Raw genomic sequence first — 15,216 nt, forward strand, 5'->3', positions numbered from 1 at the left:
TTATGTTATTGTTATTGTAGCTTCAGTCAACCAAATTAACGCTTTTTCTTCTTCACTATAATATCGAAACTGCGATACAAAAATAGTCTCTTTATTTACTTCTTGTACAAGAAAAATACACTTCAACTGATTCTCGTCGTCGCTTGTATTGACGATTCTATATTCTATTCACTTTCCGATATAATTTTGAAAGTACGATGCCTTACTTTCGCTTCCATGCTCGATACCAATTTTTTACGGTTTTCAAACTTTGTTCAGCATCCAGTTTGGTATCACCTTTTAATTCAACAACAATATCTGGTTTATACGAATCGCGTGCCTCTTCTAGCACTGTTCCAAAAATTTCACATTCAAGATTTGATTTTAATTTCTTTTCATTGTACCCACGTTCCTTTAGACGATCAAAAAGTATAGTATTGGAACATGTGACCACAAAAACTGCTTCAAACCATCGTTCAGGGAAAAAGTCGCATCCATGATATTCAACTATATTTCCGCCTTGTTGCATAAGTGGCTCCAAGTAGTCCATTAACTGAAGGGAATATAAATATACATATGCATGTAAGTAAATTTGTACAAATACATAAACGTAACTCCGTTTATACCTTGTCTTCGTCAAGAATGGGACAATCGTACTCATCATCATACTCTTCCACAAAGTTGTTTTCCTTAGCAATTTTAGAGCAATCCAACCACTTTAATTTTAATTGATCGGATAACCTTTCACACAGGTACGACTTTCCCGCACCTGGCGTTCCTGAAATAAAATTGCTCAACAAATTACTAAACCAACAATATCACATTCCTCCTTTACCTGTTATCAATATATTTGGTTTGGCATCCACCTTCTCATCTGTTGTGGCCATTTTTATTTAATAATAAAGTATTCGTTTTTTGTTTACTAGGTGATTATTTACTTAAATTTGCACAAGCGCGTGTTTTAGTAAATTTCTGTTGACTGTGCTAAATGTCAAAAGTGAGAATAAATAAACAACAATATCTCAGACCAAAACCAACCACCAAAATTCCTCAGAATAAACCCACTAGCTATTCATATAAAGTGGCTACCTCAAATAATTTTACTTCTTCCTAAATGAATGTAATTTTAAATTCTTATTGGTGTTATTCTATATATTTTAGCTTTTAATTAGAAAATTACCAGTGAAATTAAAAGTTTAGGTTGCTGGTGCTAAAATCTATATATGTATACCAACAAAAGCATTACTGTAACGATATCTTTTGGATGCAACTTATGTCAGTCTTAAAAAGTTAGCTTATGCTTAAATTAAATAGTAACAGTTGTTTTCTTAAATGGAATTATTTGTTGGAGCGTAAGGGTGAATTAATTCTCAACAACTCAAGGTCAGAAAGTACGAAATATGGAGCATAACCAAAACATCATTCCGTAAGTAGATTTCGTTTGGTGCGGGTCGATGGATCCTCGCTTAATTAATATTTTCTAATATCAATAGTGTAGACGTATTACGGTTTTATGGTAGGCCTGAAATGGAAATAAATAAACCCACGCTCAATTTACCAAATCTCCCGACCACCGATGAGATCGCTTTAGAAATGGCTAATAAGGTGTGTTTGGGGAATTCTGCTCAATCTAAGCAAAAAATATCTCTAGATACTTCAATATCTTCTGACAAAACAATATTCCCTGATACTAACTCACGCAATGTTCATATTCCTTACATACTCAACGGGGAGTTGTTTGAGATACAAACTCAAGACGGTGAAAATGTAACTGTGAAATGTTGCAATTGCCCACCAGATCGCGTATATCGTGGTAGCGTGCGATCCACAGGCAATTTCCATATGCATATAAAGGTGAAAAGCAATACAAAACTAATTAAACAAATTTGATTGCGCAAAACTGAACTAATTATTGTACTATTTAAAATTTTTTAGAGGCGTCATCCCGATTTAATGGGAAAAATATATGATATGAAAGTGAATGCCTTGGTTGAAAGGAGAGATCGATTTCTGCGCAACCGTAAATCCACACGTCGTCGTAATACCAACGTCAATGGAAGTAGGGCATCTTCGTCGAGGAATGAACAGCGATTGGCCTGCCCGGGGCAACCAACTTCAGAATTATTTAAAATTAAAGCCGCGTTTCAACGGCATCAACTACAGCAACAACAAAATCGTATTCAACAAGATCAAAGCCAGCAACAACAGAAAAGGGAGAAAAACGCGAGCATTTTGCATAAGGTAATTAACCGTGTTATTATTTAACATACAACTTACAAAATAACTAATTTGTACAGTAGATTACTGTAAAAATATTTATATTAAATATCGCATAGCAAAGTTATTTATATAAAAACAATCTCATTTAATTCAAGAACAAAAAAAAACAATATTAAGAAACCGTTACGAACATATCAGCAATAAAATCCACGCTACTCATTAGAGACAATTTAGAGCACCGTTAAAATATCTTGCGCTTCGTTACTGACGCTGATATTCACATTTTTCTTTGTTGCTATTGTTGTTTGCATCTCGGAGTATTTCACATTAACAATTTCCTTTTTCACTCTTCTTTTTACAGTGGAATGTGATCGATCACTTTCTCATTACACCTGCTTTTGAGAGAGCACGTGATATAACACTAATGGAAGCCTATAATGAGCAACCACTCAATTACAGTCTCAAGCAAAACACCGTTTCAAATATGAGTTGTACAGAGAGAGCACAAGAAATCGATGCAAACGATGCTGATACTTCCGACAATTTGAATGCAAATAACATTTCAGTGAGTATTGCCAAGGCATTGCTTTCCTTATGAAAATAAACGCATGCCATTTTACCCTAGGGAACAATAGACACAAGCGAGCACATAACGGGTTATGAAGTAATGTCCACGTACAACAAAGCAAGCAATAGCGGTATGAATTGCATGACAATAAATCAACGCACTCAAATAGAGATGTCTCCCTTCGCTTTCAGTCAGCCTGATGAGCACGTGCCACTTTATGCTAACAACAGCGATCAGTCCTTGCTCGGTCGCGCTACAACTTTAAGTGCCGTAACCCCATGCCCGAGTGATGTGAGCAGTTACGATGCTGGTCAAGATCTTGGTGGCAGGTCATATGATTTGAACTGCAATGACGTGGGTAGCATGATTAAGAATGAACTACTGTTAGCCGAAATACAGCCAATCGATCTTTCTGTACATCCCACATCTTCTGGGTTGTCAGGTTCCTCTGGATTCAGTTCTGGCGTAGATGCCACACAATATTCAAATGACACTACACATTTCAATACGTCTGTCGGGAATACTAAATCGGATGAAATTATTTTACAACTGTCCTCCGTATTACAGAGTTTACATCGTGAACTGCAAACGTACAATCAAACTAATAACAATTGGCTTTGCTTGGAAATAGCAAAATTTAAATTTTTGCATCCTGAGTTTAAATATCATAATTAGAAATGTTGGCATTAACTAGCAGGTCTAGGAACTAATTTGGATATTATTCACAAAAAAATATTTATGGTACTTGAATTGAAGTATAGATCATTTAGTAAGTACCTTAATTATATATGTACGTTAAGTTAAACTATTACTTTTAAGCCTTGATCCGACATTTATTCATTAATATAAATAAGCTTATAGTTACAATCATATCTACCTTTCAGTTCTGAATTAAAGTTTAAGTTTAGAATGAAGTTATTTACGTTATAATCAGCAACTTGTTTGTGTGATATCTGTACAATTACATGGACTTATATTTTTCAATAAAATGAAAAGATGGAAGTTAAAACTGTTATCAATTTCATATATGCTGAAAAATTATTCGATAGTAGTTATGATAATACTGAATTTCCGCTAAGAAAATGTGTACTTTTTGTCCTTTTCTTTATATTCATAAAAGATGTCTATCATATTTTTATTTGTATGTATTAAGATTCCATTTGAATGCACACAAGTTAGAATGTACTCGAAGCCTCCACGAATCAATTTCTATTTGAAGGTATTGAAAGGAAATTAATTATCGCGAGTTTTGCATTTTTTATACTCATCTACACTCGCGGATTCTGTGTAAGTCACCACCGCTTATCATTTAAAGTCATTCGGGGTTGTTTCCACAAATTTCACCCAAGACGAACCCTCATGCATAACTACAAAAAACTGCTCTCCACTCTCGCAAGGGTGTTTTTTACATGCATAATTGTGCCCCTGCCAGCTGGCCTGACTAACGATACACCCTTTCCACCGTCGCGCTTTACACAATCTTACCACATGGGTATTGTTTATGATTTAAAAAAGAGACACAAAAGCAGGTACGTGCTCGTGAACTCCAAACATAAACTCCGACAGAATTATGTATGTAGATAAGGGTAGAAAAAAGTAATCTCGCTTTTTTACTAATTACAATGATATCGAGAAACGTCGAGCCAGCAAGAAGGAAGTCTTAATTTTTGGAAATCAGTTGCTTGGCGTATTTCATCTCAGCCACAATTGTTCTCCAATATTATTAAACAGTTTTTATTGCTAAGTTACTGTCATTCAGAGCCATACAAATATGGAAAATAAGAAGGAATATTTACGTTGTTTGATGCTTTTCTATTTCCGCAAAAATAAAACAGCTACCGAAACGAAAAGGAAGATTTGTGCTGTGTATGGCAATGATGCTGTTAGTGAGCGAGTGGTACAAATTTGGTTTTCAAAATTTCGAAAGGGCGACACAAGTTGTGTGGATGGGCAACGTACTGGTCGTCCTGGAGTGGCAGATTGTGATAAAGTGAAAATGTTAATCGAAAGAAATCCACATTTTACTACCAAAAAAATCGCCGAAATAATTAGTTTATCTGAAAAAACCGTTGCTGACTACTTACAGCGTCTGGGATATGTAGTTAATGGGGATGGTTGGCGCTTTGACGACTCTGCTCCAAAATGTAATGACAACAACAGCAACAAATCACTTAATGATGAGGAGACAAGTGTTGCAGAGACGGAAGCAATCGGTTACGGCAACGAAGAATTTGCATACGAACATGCTCTCAATTGTAATGTTCAAATCGCCCCAACGGAAGAAAGCAGCCCCACTCCCCGTCCACAATCTGCTACTTTCGAGGATTTTACATGTATTGAAAATGATAACTACCACGATATTATAATAGCAGGAAAAGAAAATGAAAACATGGGCAACACCGGCTCCACTACTTTGCCCTCATTTTCGGAATTTTTTTCCAATATGTAAGATATCAACATTTATAATTATTTCACTAAAAACAAATAAATATTATATTTCAATTATTTTCAGTTATACCAGTTACCTTAGGGGTGACGACGGATATTGTGCAATCGAAAATATAAATATCAACTCTGTGGATACTTTTAATGGTGGATACCCGTTAAAAAGTTACGATTAAATTATAATCTAGTCAAAAAAAAAAAACTGAAAAATGTTGCAATCAAAGAAGACTTATTATCTTCGAAATCCTGCGAAGAAACTTAGGTCTTTAATAACAAACACATAGTTCCTCTTTACTGCGAGTATACACTAATTTATTGTATTATTATATAAATACGTATTTAATCAAATTTTCAGAGAGCATTTACATACTCTTTGTATAACAATGTTATTATTTCAATATTTATTATTTTTAATGGAAGTGTCATGTGGGACGCCACAATTTATATAAAGAAAATAAAATCATAACTTAAGCGAAACTTGATTCCTATTTAAATGGCCTAGAATAAAAATGTATATTTTACGAGAAATAATATGAAGTTTTACTTTTTACATTAAAATGAAAATAACCATTAAATATATTTATCAGCTAGTCATTCGTAATACAAGTGTAGTCAAATAGGAATCTCTAAAGATTCATATTGAGATTCATTTCATCTTAACCTAATTTGATCAGAAAGACCGGATTCTCTATTCAATGAGTTTGGAAAGCATTTGTGCTAAATTTTTCAGTTAATGGCTACATATGTATGTACATATGCGATTCCAACCTCACTTTATTGGAATTCATAATAAAATTGTACTCGTTTTTTCATAGTTTAGGTTTTCCCCGATTTATTTTTCAAATACTCCATTTTTTAATAATATTGCTAATATATAACAGAAACTATACACGCTACACAAAGTTGCGTACAACTGTACAGACATGTACAGAAAGTTTCCACAAGCCATACATATATTCATATTTCATACATTCTGTATATTGTTAAAAGACATATGTTTTTTTAATAAAAAACGTAAATTCAAAAAATTCCTGTCTAAATTGCTCTACCCCGCTTTTATATAACATCATATGTCATAAGACTCTATAGACAACATAAGCGAACGTACAACAATGCCAATCTGTGAAATAATTTTCGTATCAAAATTGCAACCCTGCTCGTAAGCAAAATTTATTGTTGATAAGATTTTTCAGAACATTTGTTTTTTTATACTTTAGTTATAAAGCAACACATTCATTAAATCTTAACAATGAAAAAGGCTGATGACGTAGAACATCTGATTGATATCGATTCGGGCCAAGACGAGGATGATATTAGTTTACACAAAAGTAAACCTACAAAAGTTTCAAAGTCAAAAGATGATGCACACAAAGAATTGCAGGAGCAAGAGACCGAAGACGACGACGACGACGAACCTCTGGCAATACACCCAAGAGGTGCGGAGCCCACTGGGGTAAGCTTATTTTACAAATACCTTTCAAAAATTAGCATGTTATGTTTCCATAAGTTCGTTTTCTTTTATTATACCCACAATTTTTCAATGCAGCAACAATGAGTCATTATCTCCCCTTATCACCATATTCAATGCTTATTCTACAAACAATAATAATCTTCGTTTTTTAAAATAGTCACATCGAGGTGGTCAGGAGCCACCAGGTCCCGATACCAACTCTATTTCCATGCCGTCGGAAAATAATAGTCTAAGATCAGCACATAACTTAGAGGCAAATGAAGGAAGAGCCAATGGAAGACAAACTGAACCAACTTTTTATATTCGTTCGCGCACAAGCACTCTAAACACTACTGCGCTTAAAGATGATGTCTACGAGGTTCGTTTTAATGTTTATTTTTTGCTAAAGATTCTTTTAAAAATATAATTTTCTCAATGAATTGACAGAGTTTGGATTATGATGTATGTGATAATGTACTGTTCAAGGAAGATCAAAAATTTTCCGACAATGCGCGTTTCAATATTCGAAAAGATATTCTGCGTTGGATAATATTTATACAAATTGGTGTTGTGACCGCGCTAATCGCCTGCGTTATTGACATTCCCATTGAAGAGTTGTCTGCAGTAAAATACACGTTCCTCAAAAATTGTACGAACAATAATTTCTAAATGCGTAAAGTCTTTATACCAACTTAAGTTTCTGAAATTCCAAAGTCTTATCCGAAGTGTATGTATAAGCGAATGCAAAATTTTAACTTTTCAAAAAATCAATTCGGAAAATACGGTTTTAATATTTTTTTTACGACTAACGGACATGAAATAAATGTATAATGAAATGATCTTACTTCTAGCTGTTGACAACAACGTAGCTGCTAATATCAACCCCGGAGGAAATTTGGTTATTCCGTATATCTATTGGATGGCAATGAGCATAGTACCAGTGGTATTGGGTGCAGCGTTAGTAACTTATGTAGAGCCAATAACTGCTGGTAGTGGAATGCCTCAAGTAAAAAGCTATCTCAACGGTGTTAAAATTCCTCGAATTGTTCGTATAAAAACACTGGCTGTAAAAGCGGTAGGTGTGGTAACGGCGGTAGTAGGCGGACTGGTGGGAGGAAAGGTGATTTTCATGAAATATATATAAAATGCTTACTATTAATATGATTTCAAAATGAACAGGAAGGTCCAATGGCTCACGCCGGCGCCGTGGTTGCTGCGGGTATATCACAAGGAAAAAGTACAACGTTTGTTAAGGATTTTCGAATTTTTCGAGCTTTTCGAGATGATCATGAGAAACGAGATTTTGTATTGGGTGGCGCTGCAGCTGGTGTTGCTGCTGCTTTCGGTTCTCCAATCGGCGGAATGTTATTCTCGTTGGAGGAGGCAGCTAGTTTCTGGAACCAAAATCTTATTTGGCGAACCCTGGTCGCATCTATTATAAGTTCGTTCACGCTAAACATTGTCCTTTCCGCATATCATGGTTTGAATAATTTTACTTTTACGGGCCTATTTAATTTGGGCAAATTCGAGCAACCCCTAACATTTGAATACTTCGAGTTACCTATATTTATGTTATTCGGCGTGACTGGTGGTCTTTTGGGTGCCATGTGGAACTCATATAATACGCATATAAACCGATTTCGTTCACGTTTCATTAAGTTCAAATTTGCACGAATTCTAGAAGCAGCACTTGTGGCAGTTATCGGTGTGACATTGGCATGTGTTATGATTTTTTTCATAAATGACTGTCGCCCACTCGGAAATGACCCAACCGATTATCCAGTACAAGTAGGAAACAATTTAAATATATACATATAACATTTTAGCTTATCTAAATATGATCACATAACATTTGCAGCTCTTTTGTGAGGATAATGAATACAACGCCGTAGCTGCACTTTGGTTCCAAACACCGGAGGCGACTGTACGTTCACTCTTTCATGACCCACCAGGTACAGAAAAATATACAATATTTGACTTTTATTTTCTTGTAATCCATTTCATGTTCAACTTTTTTTCGTTTTCTCATAGGCTCGCACAAAATATTAACGCTGACGGTATTCACATTAGTTTACTACTTTCTGGCTTGTGTTACCTTTGGTCTAAATGTATCTCTTGGCATATTTATACCAACGGGGTTAGTAGGAGCCGCTTGGGGCCGTTTAGTGGCCATGATCATCTTCTATATTTTCCCTGAAGCGGTAATTGACGAGAGTGAAGATAATCGCAAATGCTATCTTACACATACTTTCTTCTTTAGACATTTTTAAGTCCAGGTAAATATGCCCTCATCGGCGCAGCTGCCAATTTAGGTGGAGTGCTGCGTATGACTATTAGTCTTTCGGTCATACTCATGGAGACAACCGGTGTGGAAACATCATTTTTCTTCCCTCTGATTGTGACACTAATTAGTGCAAAGTGGGTCGGAGATTACTTTACTGAGGTGGGCTTCATTTCTTACATTTAACTATAATACGGAAAATTACACTTTTGTAGGGCATCTACGACATTCAAATAAAAATGAGCTGTGTGCCGCTATTGCCTTGGGAGCTTCTACCGAAGTATAAAGGGCTCAAAGCTTCAGAATTAATGAGTACGCCTGTTGTCTGTATAAAGAAATGCGACAGTGCGAAGTACATATATAAAGTACTGCGGCGTTGTAAACATAACGGCTTTCCAGTAGTGGAGGATGTAAAGGGTGTTAGTAAAATTCAATTTTGACTTATATATTTTAAATTATATGTTCTTATTTTCTGCTGTTCAGAATAATCGTGCAAATGGTCGAGTTTGCGGCATTGTTTTGCGCTCACAACTGATTGTGATTCTGCTGAATTCATTTTACGAAGAAAAGAAAAACTTTTGGGAGAAAGAGGTTTCAATACAAACCTTCAGGAACGTTTACCCACGTTATCCGTCAATTGACGTAAGTAAACCAATTTAACTATTCAAACGCGCTAATAATATAAAAACTTTGACCCCTCTATATTGCAGAGCGTGCGCTTGCCAAATGAAAAAGAAAATTACACTGTAAATTTGGATATTTTTATGAATCCATCGCCAGTGCGTGTTAGTCAAGTAAGTTTTCTATAATTTGGTTAAGTAAAATGATATTCATTTACGGATGTTTTAGTGTGATTCAGCATCAAAGATATTTAAGAAGTTCCGGGCTCTGGGCTTGCGTCATATGATTGTGATTGATCGTGAAAATCGTGTTGTTGGTATTATTACACGCAAGGATTTTTTGTATAAATAATAATTTGCATGCCCATGTATTTAATATAAAATATGACTGTATTATTATAATATGCAGTCGCAGTATAAATATCCAGCTGTGGATTATACGATTTTATTTTTTCGAATAACTTCTTATATTCTCATACATTAATCCCGTTAATTAATTTGACTATTTACTTTATCGTGTATTATTTTAGTAATCGATATTCATATATACCCTAATGTATTTTTGTACTTGATATGTACTGTAAATTGTTAAAATATATTATAAAGTATGGACTGAACTCCGAAGTCACGTAGGAGGATAAAAGCGTAATGTTTTAATGCAGAAAACCGATTGTGTAATAAGTTGTGGGCGACTCGCTTTTCTATTTTCTTTTTTGATGAAAATCGTTTGAATAATTATATTCGGAACAGCGTATATATTGACACGAAGTTTGTAACACTCCGAAGGAAACGTCCGAGACACTATAAATTATATTTATATACATCTGTAAATGATCAACACGATGAGCTGCGTCGTTTAGCCATGCCCGTCTGTCTGTATGTATATACGCAAACTAGATCCACAGTTTTTGAGATATCGATCGAAAATTTTGCACACATTTTTTTCTCCTCAAGAAGCAGTTTATTTGTCGGAACCGCCGATATCGGATATTATAGTTCTGGTGCAACCGAAGTAAAGTTTTTTCTTGTTCTAAATTCAACTTGACTGAATTGGGAAATAATTTGGAGACATTTAAAATTTTTCGCTTTTTATTTAAAATATCAAATGCAGTAACGTAGGTTTCTTTCAAATAAATTAGTTTAATACAAAATATCAATACTATTGTAAAGTATACAAACACAAAAACACAAATTATGCCTGCCAAAGTCGCTGGGGAATAAGGCAGGTAAAATCATAAAACGAGTATCTACAATAATATTACAACTGTAAAACAAAGCATTTTAATCTAATTTCAAGTTGTTCGCCTTGAAAATTAAACGCTCTAAAGCGCGATTAATGCGCAGAATAACGAAATATCCAACAATTAGAGCCGTCAGGCTGACAAATGTGCCAATGCCCTCGTAAATGAAGCGCGGCGCAAAGATCTTCCACACCATCAGATGACGACAGTGAATGGTGCAAGCCAGCATGGCACAAAACACCTGCAACGAAGTGGATGTATGAAATTAATTCGAAATAAACAAGTAAATAAGAAAAAATTTAAAATAGTTTACCTTAATTCCTTGCAGTATTAAAAACTGTACTGCGAGTTTAAATGAACTGGCAAGGAAGGTGCCTTCATTTTCATACAGCAGAAATTCGCCACGCATCATGTCCAAGCCAATTCCTTCGACCGTTGATGTGGCGGGCGTCCCATTCGCATTCGTGTTTGCAGCGGTTGTACCTTTTATGAATTTCGGATGAAGTGCGCAAAGTGAGAATGTTAACAAACTGAGCAGATTGTACATGCAAAAAAAGAAGACTTGTCCACAGAATGTGTTCAATATAACTAGAACTCCAGAAATTAAATGCGACTTCCCAAGACCACTGGTACGACCAACGAAAGCAGCGCGCCAATCAATCTGCGAGAGGGTGGTTTGATGAGACGTGGCAAAGAAGCAGAAATGTGCCAATAAAAACCAACTGACTATACCCGTAAATGTTGGCTGTATGCAATTTGCTAACGTAAACAATTAGATATCAGCTGAGATAAATACAAGTATTAAAAAGTCAATTAGTTCAGTATTCTTACCTAAATTCGCCGCTGTTCGAAAGCGCAATGTGGAATGAACCAAGATGATGACAACCGAAATCGCTATACACGCGACCATACCAATTGTGGCACGCGGTTCGAGTAGTACAATCAGCATCATACTGAGAAACAGTCCAAACACGATAGTGGCTGAGGAGTACACGGTGGTCAGCCCATAGACCATTGCATCCATCTGATTCACACGAGCCTCTGCGTCGTCATACATGCGCTTGATCTTCTTGAATATCTGCGGTATGACGTTGTCCCACGGCCTAATTTGAATAGGTGTGCTAAAGTTGGGCAGAACGTAGAAAGTCAGCAATGGCGAAACGCACAGCACAACTATCTGCACAAGCATGAGGCCGTAAATTACCAGCGCCATGGCATCGATGTGCGTGCGCTTCACATTTTTCACGGCACTATGGGCAAGCAACAAATGCCCGCCAGCACAAATCGAAGCTATTGTGGGTCCATACCGTGCGAGCCATACATTGGGCGAACCGCCGGTTAAGCTACCGCTGTGCCTTAGATAGAGTCGGGAGAGCGTTGTGTACAGCACTATAATGACCACTGCAAAAATGTAGGTCTTGGCGGTTGCTGGACGTTTTATCGAGAAACCGTCAGAGTTGCCTGAGAAATCTACGCAGTTTCCCTGTTCCTCTCTACAACGGAAGAGCATATACGTGTAACGAACGATAATAATCGCCAGTACGCTGAACAGTAGCAATTGCGCGATGGTGGAACGTAAAAATTGCGACCATTTGAAGCGCTTATTCAGTTCAAGACGCAAACATTTCTGAATGATTTCATACGCCAGCAGTAGAATGGATCCTACTAGTAGATATGACAGTATTTTCGGTTCCTGTATGATAAAACTGTTGGAGAAGAATACACTGACGGCGATTATGAAAATAATTCGAGTTGGCATATTGCCGAAACGCTTCACCGCCGACCAATTGTTGGCAATTGTACGCCAATTTTGCAGGGCGTGGAAAATTAGAATAAATGCGCTGACGATGTTGGTAAAGAATATCACGCCGTGGTCCTCCGATTTGAAAGAGAAGTTCTTGAAGTAGCGATACCCAAAGAAACCAGCCGCAATATTTACGAGATACGTAAATGTAACTCCCTTCGGTGTGAATATACGGTAGAGCTCTAAGGCATTTAAGTTGTTGACTACCAGAAATGAAAAGAATATTGGCAGCAGCGTAAACAAGAGTCCTTGGGACATTTGCACAGCATCGAATTTCACCCAAATTTCACGGCACGTGTTGAGAATTAGTCGCATATTAGCATTTAGATCACCAATAAACGATTTGAAGCCCGCTTCATTGTAGACCGTCTTGACGCGATGAGTGAATAAGACATATTCGTTATGCATATTCTCCAATTCGTCAACGCTGAATGTACGCTTGTTCTCCAAAGCATAATTGAAGAAGTACTTATACATCTGTTGCGCATTTTGCCAGGCATGGAGTAAAAGTGTCTGGAATTTGTTCATGTACGGCACTTTAATATCAGGTACGATGTTGAAATTGATTAAGCCCAAATTTGAGTAGGGTATGGGGACACCCAGTATTGTGGCCAAGGTGGGTACGAGGTCGATCTGAAAGACATAAGAGAATGGAATATTAAATTATGAATAATAATGGGCACTTATTGAAATTGCGCAAAACCAATGCAAATCAAAGGAAAGGAAAAGTTGAAAATTGTATATGCTGAATTGGATTTTCTTTAAAAAAGCCTGTTTCTATATTTGCTTTGATTATTGCTAATATCTGTTCTCATTTAGATAAGTGACGCAATCAAGGTATATTTAATTGTTTAAGAAGGCACAACTTGACGTGTGTCACAATGCTATAACAATTGCATATTATCTCTGCCTTCTTACATTAAAATAGATATGATTTTTAAAATAAATATGTACATTTTGGACTGATAAGAAATTTTACGCATTGCTACATTTCGATAAGGGCGATTGTTATAAATACGTTGAGGAGTTTATCTCTCGCTTTGGTGTTCATAAGCTTACCTGCTGCATAGTTGTATTATCAGAACCAAATTCGCTACCGATGAATTTGTTGCCTTTAGTATAGGCAAATAACAATGCATTAGTTTCATCTTCGGTTTCGCCTCCATGATCGCCCGATGCCGTCATGCCATGATCACCCATCACAAGTAAAGTTGTATCACCATCCATTTTTGCTATAACTGATCTAAAAAATGCAACCATGTAATTTTTAAACTTATTGCCTACTTTAGAATAAGTATATATGTGATCTACTTTATGACTTCGTTCATTTCACTGAGTTTACGGGCCATCTCTTCATGTAAAGGTCCGTGTTTGTGGCCACAGTGGTCAACTCCAAGAAAGTGAGCAATAAGTACCTGCCAGTCATCCTTTGCAAGTTCTTTTGGCAATAACTGTTCAATTTTGTTGTCCACTGTATCCAAATCGAATATGTCGAAGCTGGGATAGGAATAAGCACGCCTAAAACGTCTAGGATACAGATCTGTCCATGTGCTATCACCCAAAAATACCATGGGCAGATTATGTCTGACCAACTGATCAATAATATTATCTTCGTTGATTTCGGGAGAAGCGAAATTCGAGCCCATGTCAACAAAGGTTGGTAAACTGCCGGTTGTAAGACCTTTAAGGCGCTGTAAAGTGGTTGTTGGTGGATCGGCTTTAAATTGCATGAGGTGTGCATTTTCGGGCGAACTTTGTATCAAATCGTACATTATTGTCAGCTTATTTTCATAAGGAAGTGGATTTGAAATATTCTCCTTATAGACACCGAAATCATATTTTAGTGCATCAATGAGCAAAATAATCACTTTTGACTTTTGCGGCAGACACAAATTGGAAGTAGCGTTTACATCCTTGAAGATTTCTTGTACAATTTCCTCACTTAAAAAATATTCCTGAAAATAAAAAATATATGCAATATTTTATCATTATTAATACAAAAAATTAATGACTTACATCACTTTCATTTAAAGATAGGCGTTGACATGAGCTAATATCCGTTTTGGATACACGTGAAAGAAGAAAACCTCGCGAGAAAAGCAGAACACCAGATGATATCAAATAAGCCAACCATATTAGCACGAAAAAATAGCTCCACGCATAATTCATGGCTTGACTGGGTTAATTTTAGGTAAAATCTATTAATGTATATTAATGCAAAGCAGCTCCAATGATTCTGCTTAGCGCTGACTAGAACTTATTACTGCGATGCGTTGAGAACTTGTTTCTGTTTTCGCCTTGATAACTTTTATCTTTGCATATTGAATTTTGATTTTATATCTCGTGGCCAATGAACTACTTAATTTTCTGTAATAAATGCAAAAAATACTGTGAAACAATAAATAATTTCGTTTTTTATTGTCGTTTGAGTGAAAACGTCAGCTGTTTATGGAAATACTTCTGTCAGGGCACATATGTATGTATGAAGAGAAACGACTTAGCAATAATAACTTAGCGACCATATTTTTAGAAATGTATGGACTTAATAATAATTTTGCTTAAAAGATAAAATATTTTTAACTTCACAAAATATAAATTAACCATTTAT

At 36.0% G+C, this 15,216-nt stretch overlaps 5 protein-coding genes across 7 annotated transcripts; 3 read left to right on the forward strand and 2 right to left on the reverse strand.

Annotated features, from left to right (window-relative positions):
• Window positions 1–42: 42 nt before the first annotated feature.
• Window positions 43–974, reverse strand: LOC105225104 (adenylate kinase isoenzyme 6 homolog). Its single transcript, XM_019991878.3, has 3 exons — window positions 815–974; window positions 606–757; window positions 43–532 (listed from the first exon to the last, which is right to left on the reverse strand). Exons 1-3 carry the CDS (start codon window positions 864–866, stop codon window positions 203–205), a joined length of 534 nt encoding a protein of 177 aa, XP_019847437.2. The 5' UTR covers window positions 867–974; the 3' UTR covers window positions 43–202.
• A 129-nt stretch (window positions 975–1,103) lies between these two features.
• LOC105230531 (uncharacterized) lies at window positions 1,104–3,744 on the forward strand. The gene is made up of 5 exons (XM_011211325.4): window positions 1,104–1,405; window positions 1,473–1,833; window positions 1,915–2,220; window positions 2,561–2,764; window positions 2,825–3,744. The coding sequence occupies exons 1-5, from the start codon at window positions 1,380–1,382 to the stop codon at window positions 3,440–3,442; spliced, it is 1,515 nt and encodes a 504-aa protein (XP_011209627.2). The 5' UTR covers window positions 1,104–1,379; the 3' UTR covers window positions 3,443–3,744.
• Window positions 3,398–10,188, forward strand: LOC105230533 (H(+)/Cl(-) exchange transporter 7). Of its 3 annotated transcripts, none has more exons than XM_019991876.3 (13): window positions 3,398–3,536; window positions 6,430–6,665; window positions 6,841–7,041; window positions 7,110–7,311; window positions 7,514–7,782; window positions 7,842–8,450; window positions 8,521–8,614; window positions 8,694–8,863; window positions 8,923–9,105; window positions 9,159–9,362; window positions 9,427–9,585; window positions 9,654–9,737; window positions 9,793–10,188. In XM_019991876.3, exons 2-13 carry the CDS (start codon window positions 6,462–6,464, stop codon window positions 9,913–9,915), a joined length of 2,502 nt encoding a protein of 833 aa, XP_019847435.2. In that variant the 5' UTR covers window positions 3,398–3,536; window positions 6,430–6,461; the 3' UTR covers window positions 9,916–10,188. The 3 variants fall into 3 exon arrangements, with proteins under 3 accessions (XP_019847435.2, XP_011209633.2, XP_011209632.2); XM_011211331.4 differs by lacking the exon at window positions 3,398–3,536 and adding an exon at window positions 6,350–6,371; XM_011211330.3 differs by lacking the exon at window positions 3,398–3,536 and having other exon boundaries at window positions 6,381–6,665.
• On the forward strand, window positions 3,874–6,023 carry LOC115066469 (uncharacterized). Its single transcript, XM_029552199.2, has 2 exons — window positions 3,874–5,212; window positions 5,280–6,023. Exons 1-2 carry the CDS (start codon window positions 4,539–4,541, stop codon window positions 5,386–5,388), a joined length of 783 nt encoding a protein of 260 aa, XP_029408059.2. The 5' UTR covers window positions 3,874–4,538; the 3' UTR covers window positions 5,389–6,023.
• A 446-nt stretch (window positions 10,189–10,634) lies between the features above and the next one.
• Window positions 10,635–15,080, reverse strand: LOC105230534 (GPI ethanolamine phosphate transferase 3). The gene is made up of 6 exons (XM_011211332.4): window positions 14,625–15,080; window positions 13,920–14,563; window positions 13,668–13,851; window positions 11,636–13,241; window positions 11,118–11,563; window positions 10,635–11,045 (listed from the first exon to the last, which is right to left on the reverse strand). The coding sequence occupies exons 1-6, from the start codon at window positions 14,775–14,777 to the stop codon at window positions 10,845–10,847; spliced, it is 3,234 nt and encodes a 1,077-aa protein (XP_011209634.2). The 5' UTR covers window positions 14,778–15,080; the 3' UTR covers window positions 10,635–10,844.
• Between the last annotated feature and the right edge of the window lie 136 nt (window positions 15,081–15,216).

Source organism: Bactrocera dorsalis, chromosome 3 (assembly GCF_023373825.1).
Source record: "Bactrocera dorsalis isolate Fly_Bdor chromosome 3, ASM2337382v1, whole genome shotgun sequence".
In the NCBI taxonomy this organism is placed as follows: domain Eukaryota; kingdom Metazoa; phylum Arthropoda; class Insecta; order Diptera; family Tephritidae; genus Bactrocera; species Bactrocera dorsalis.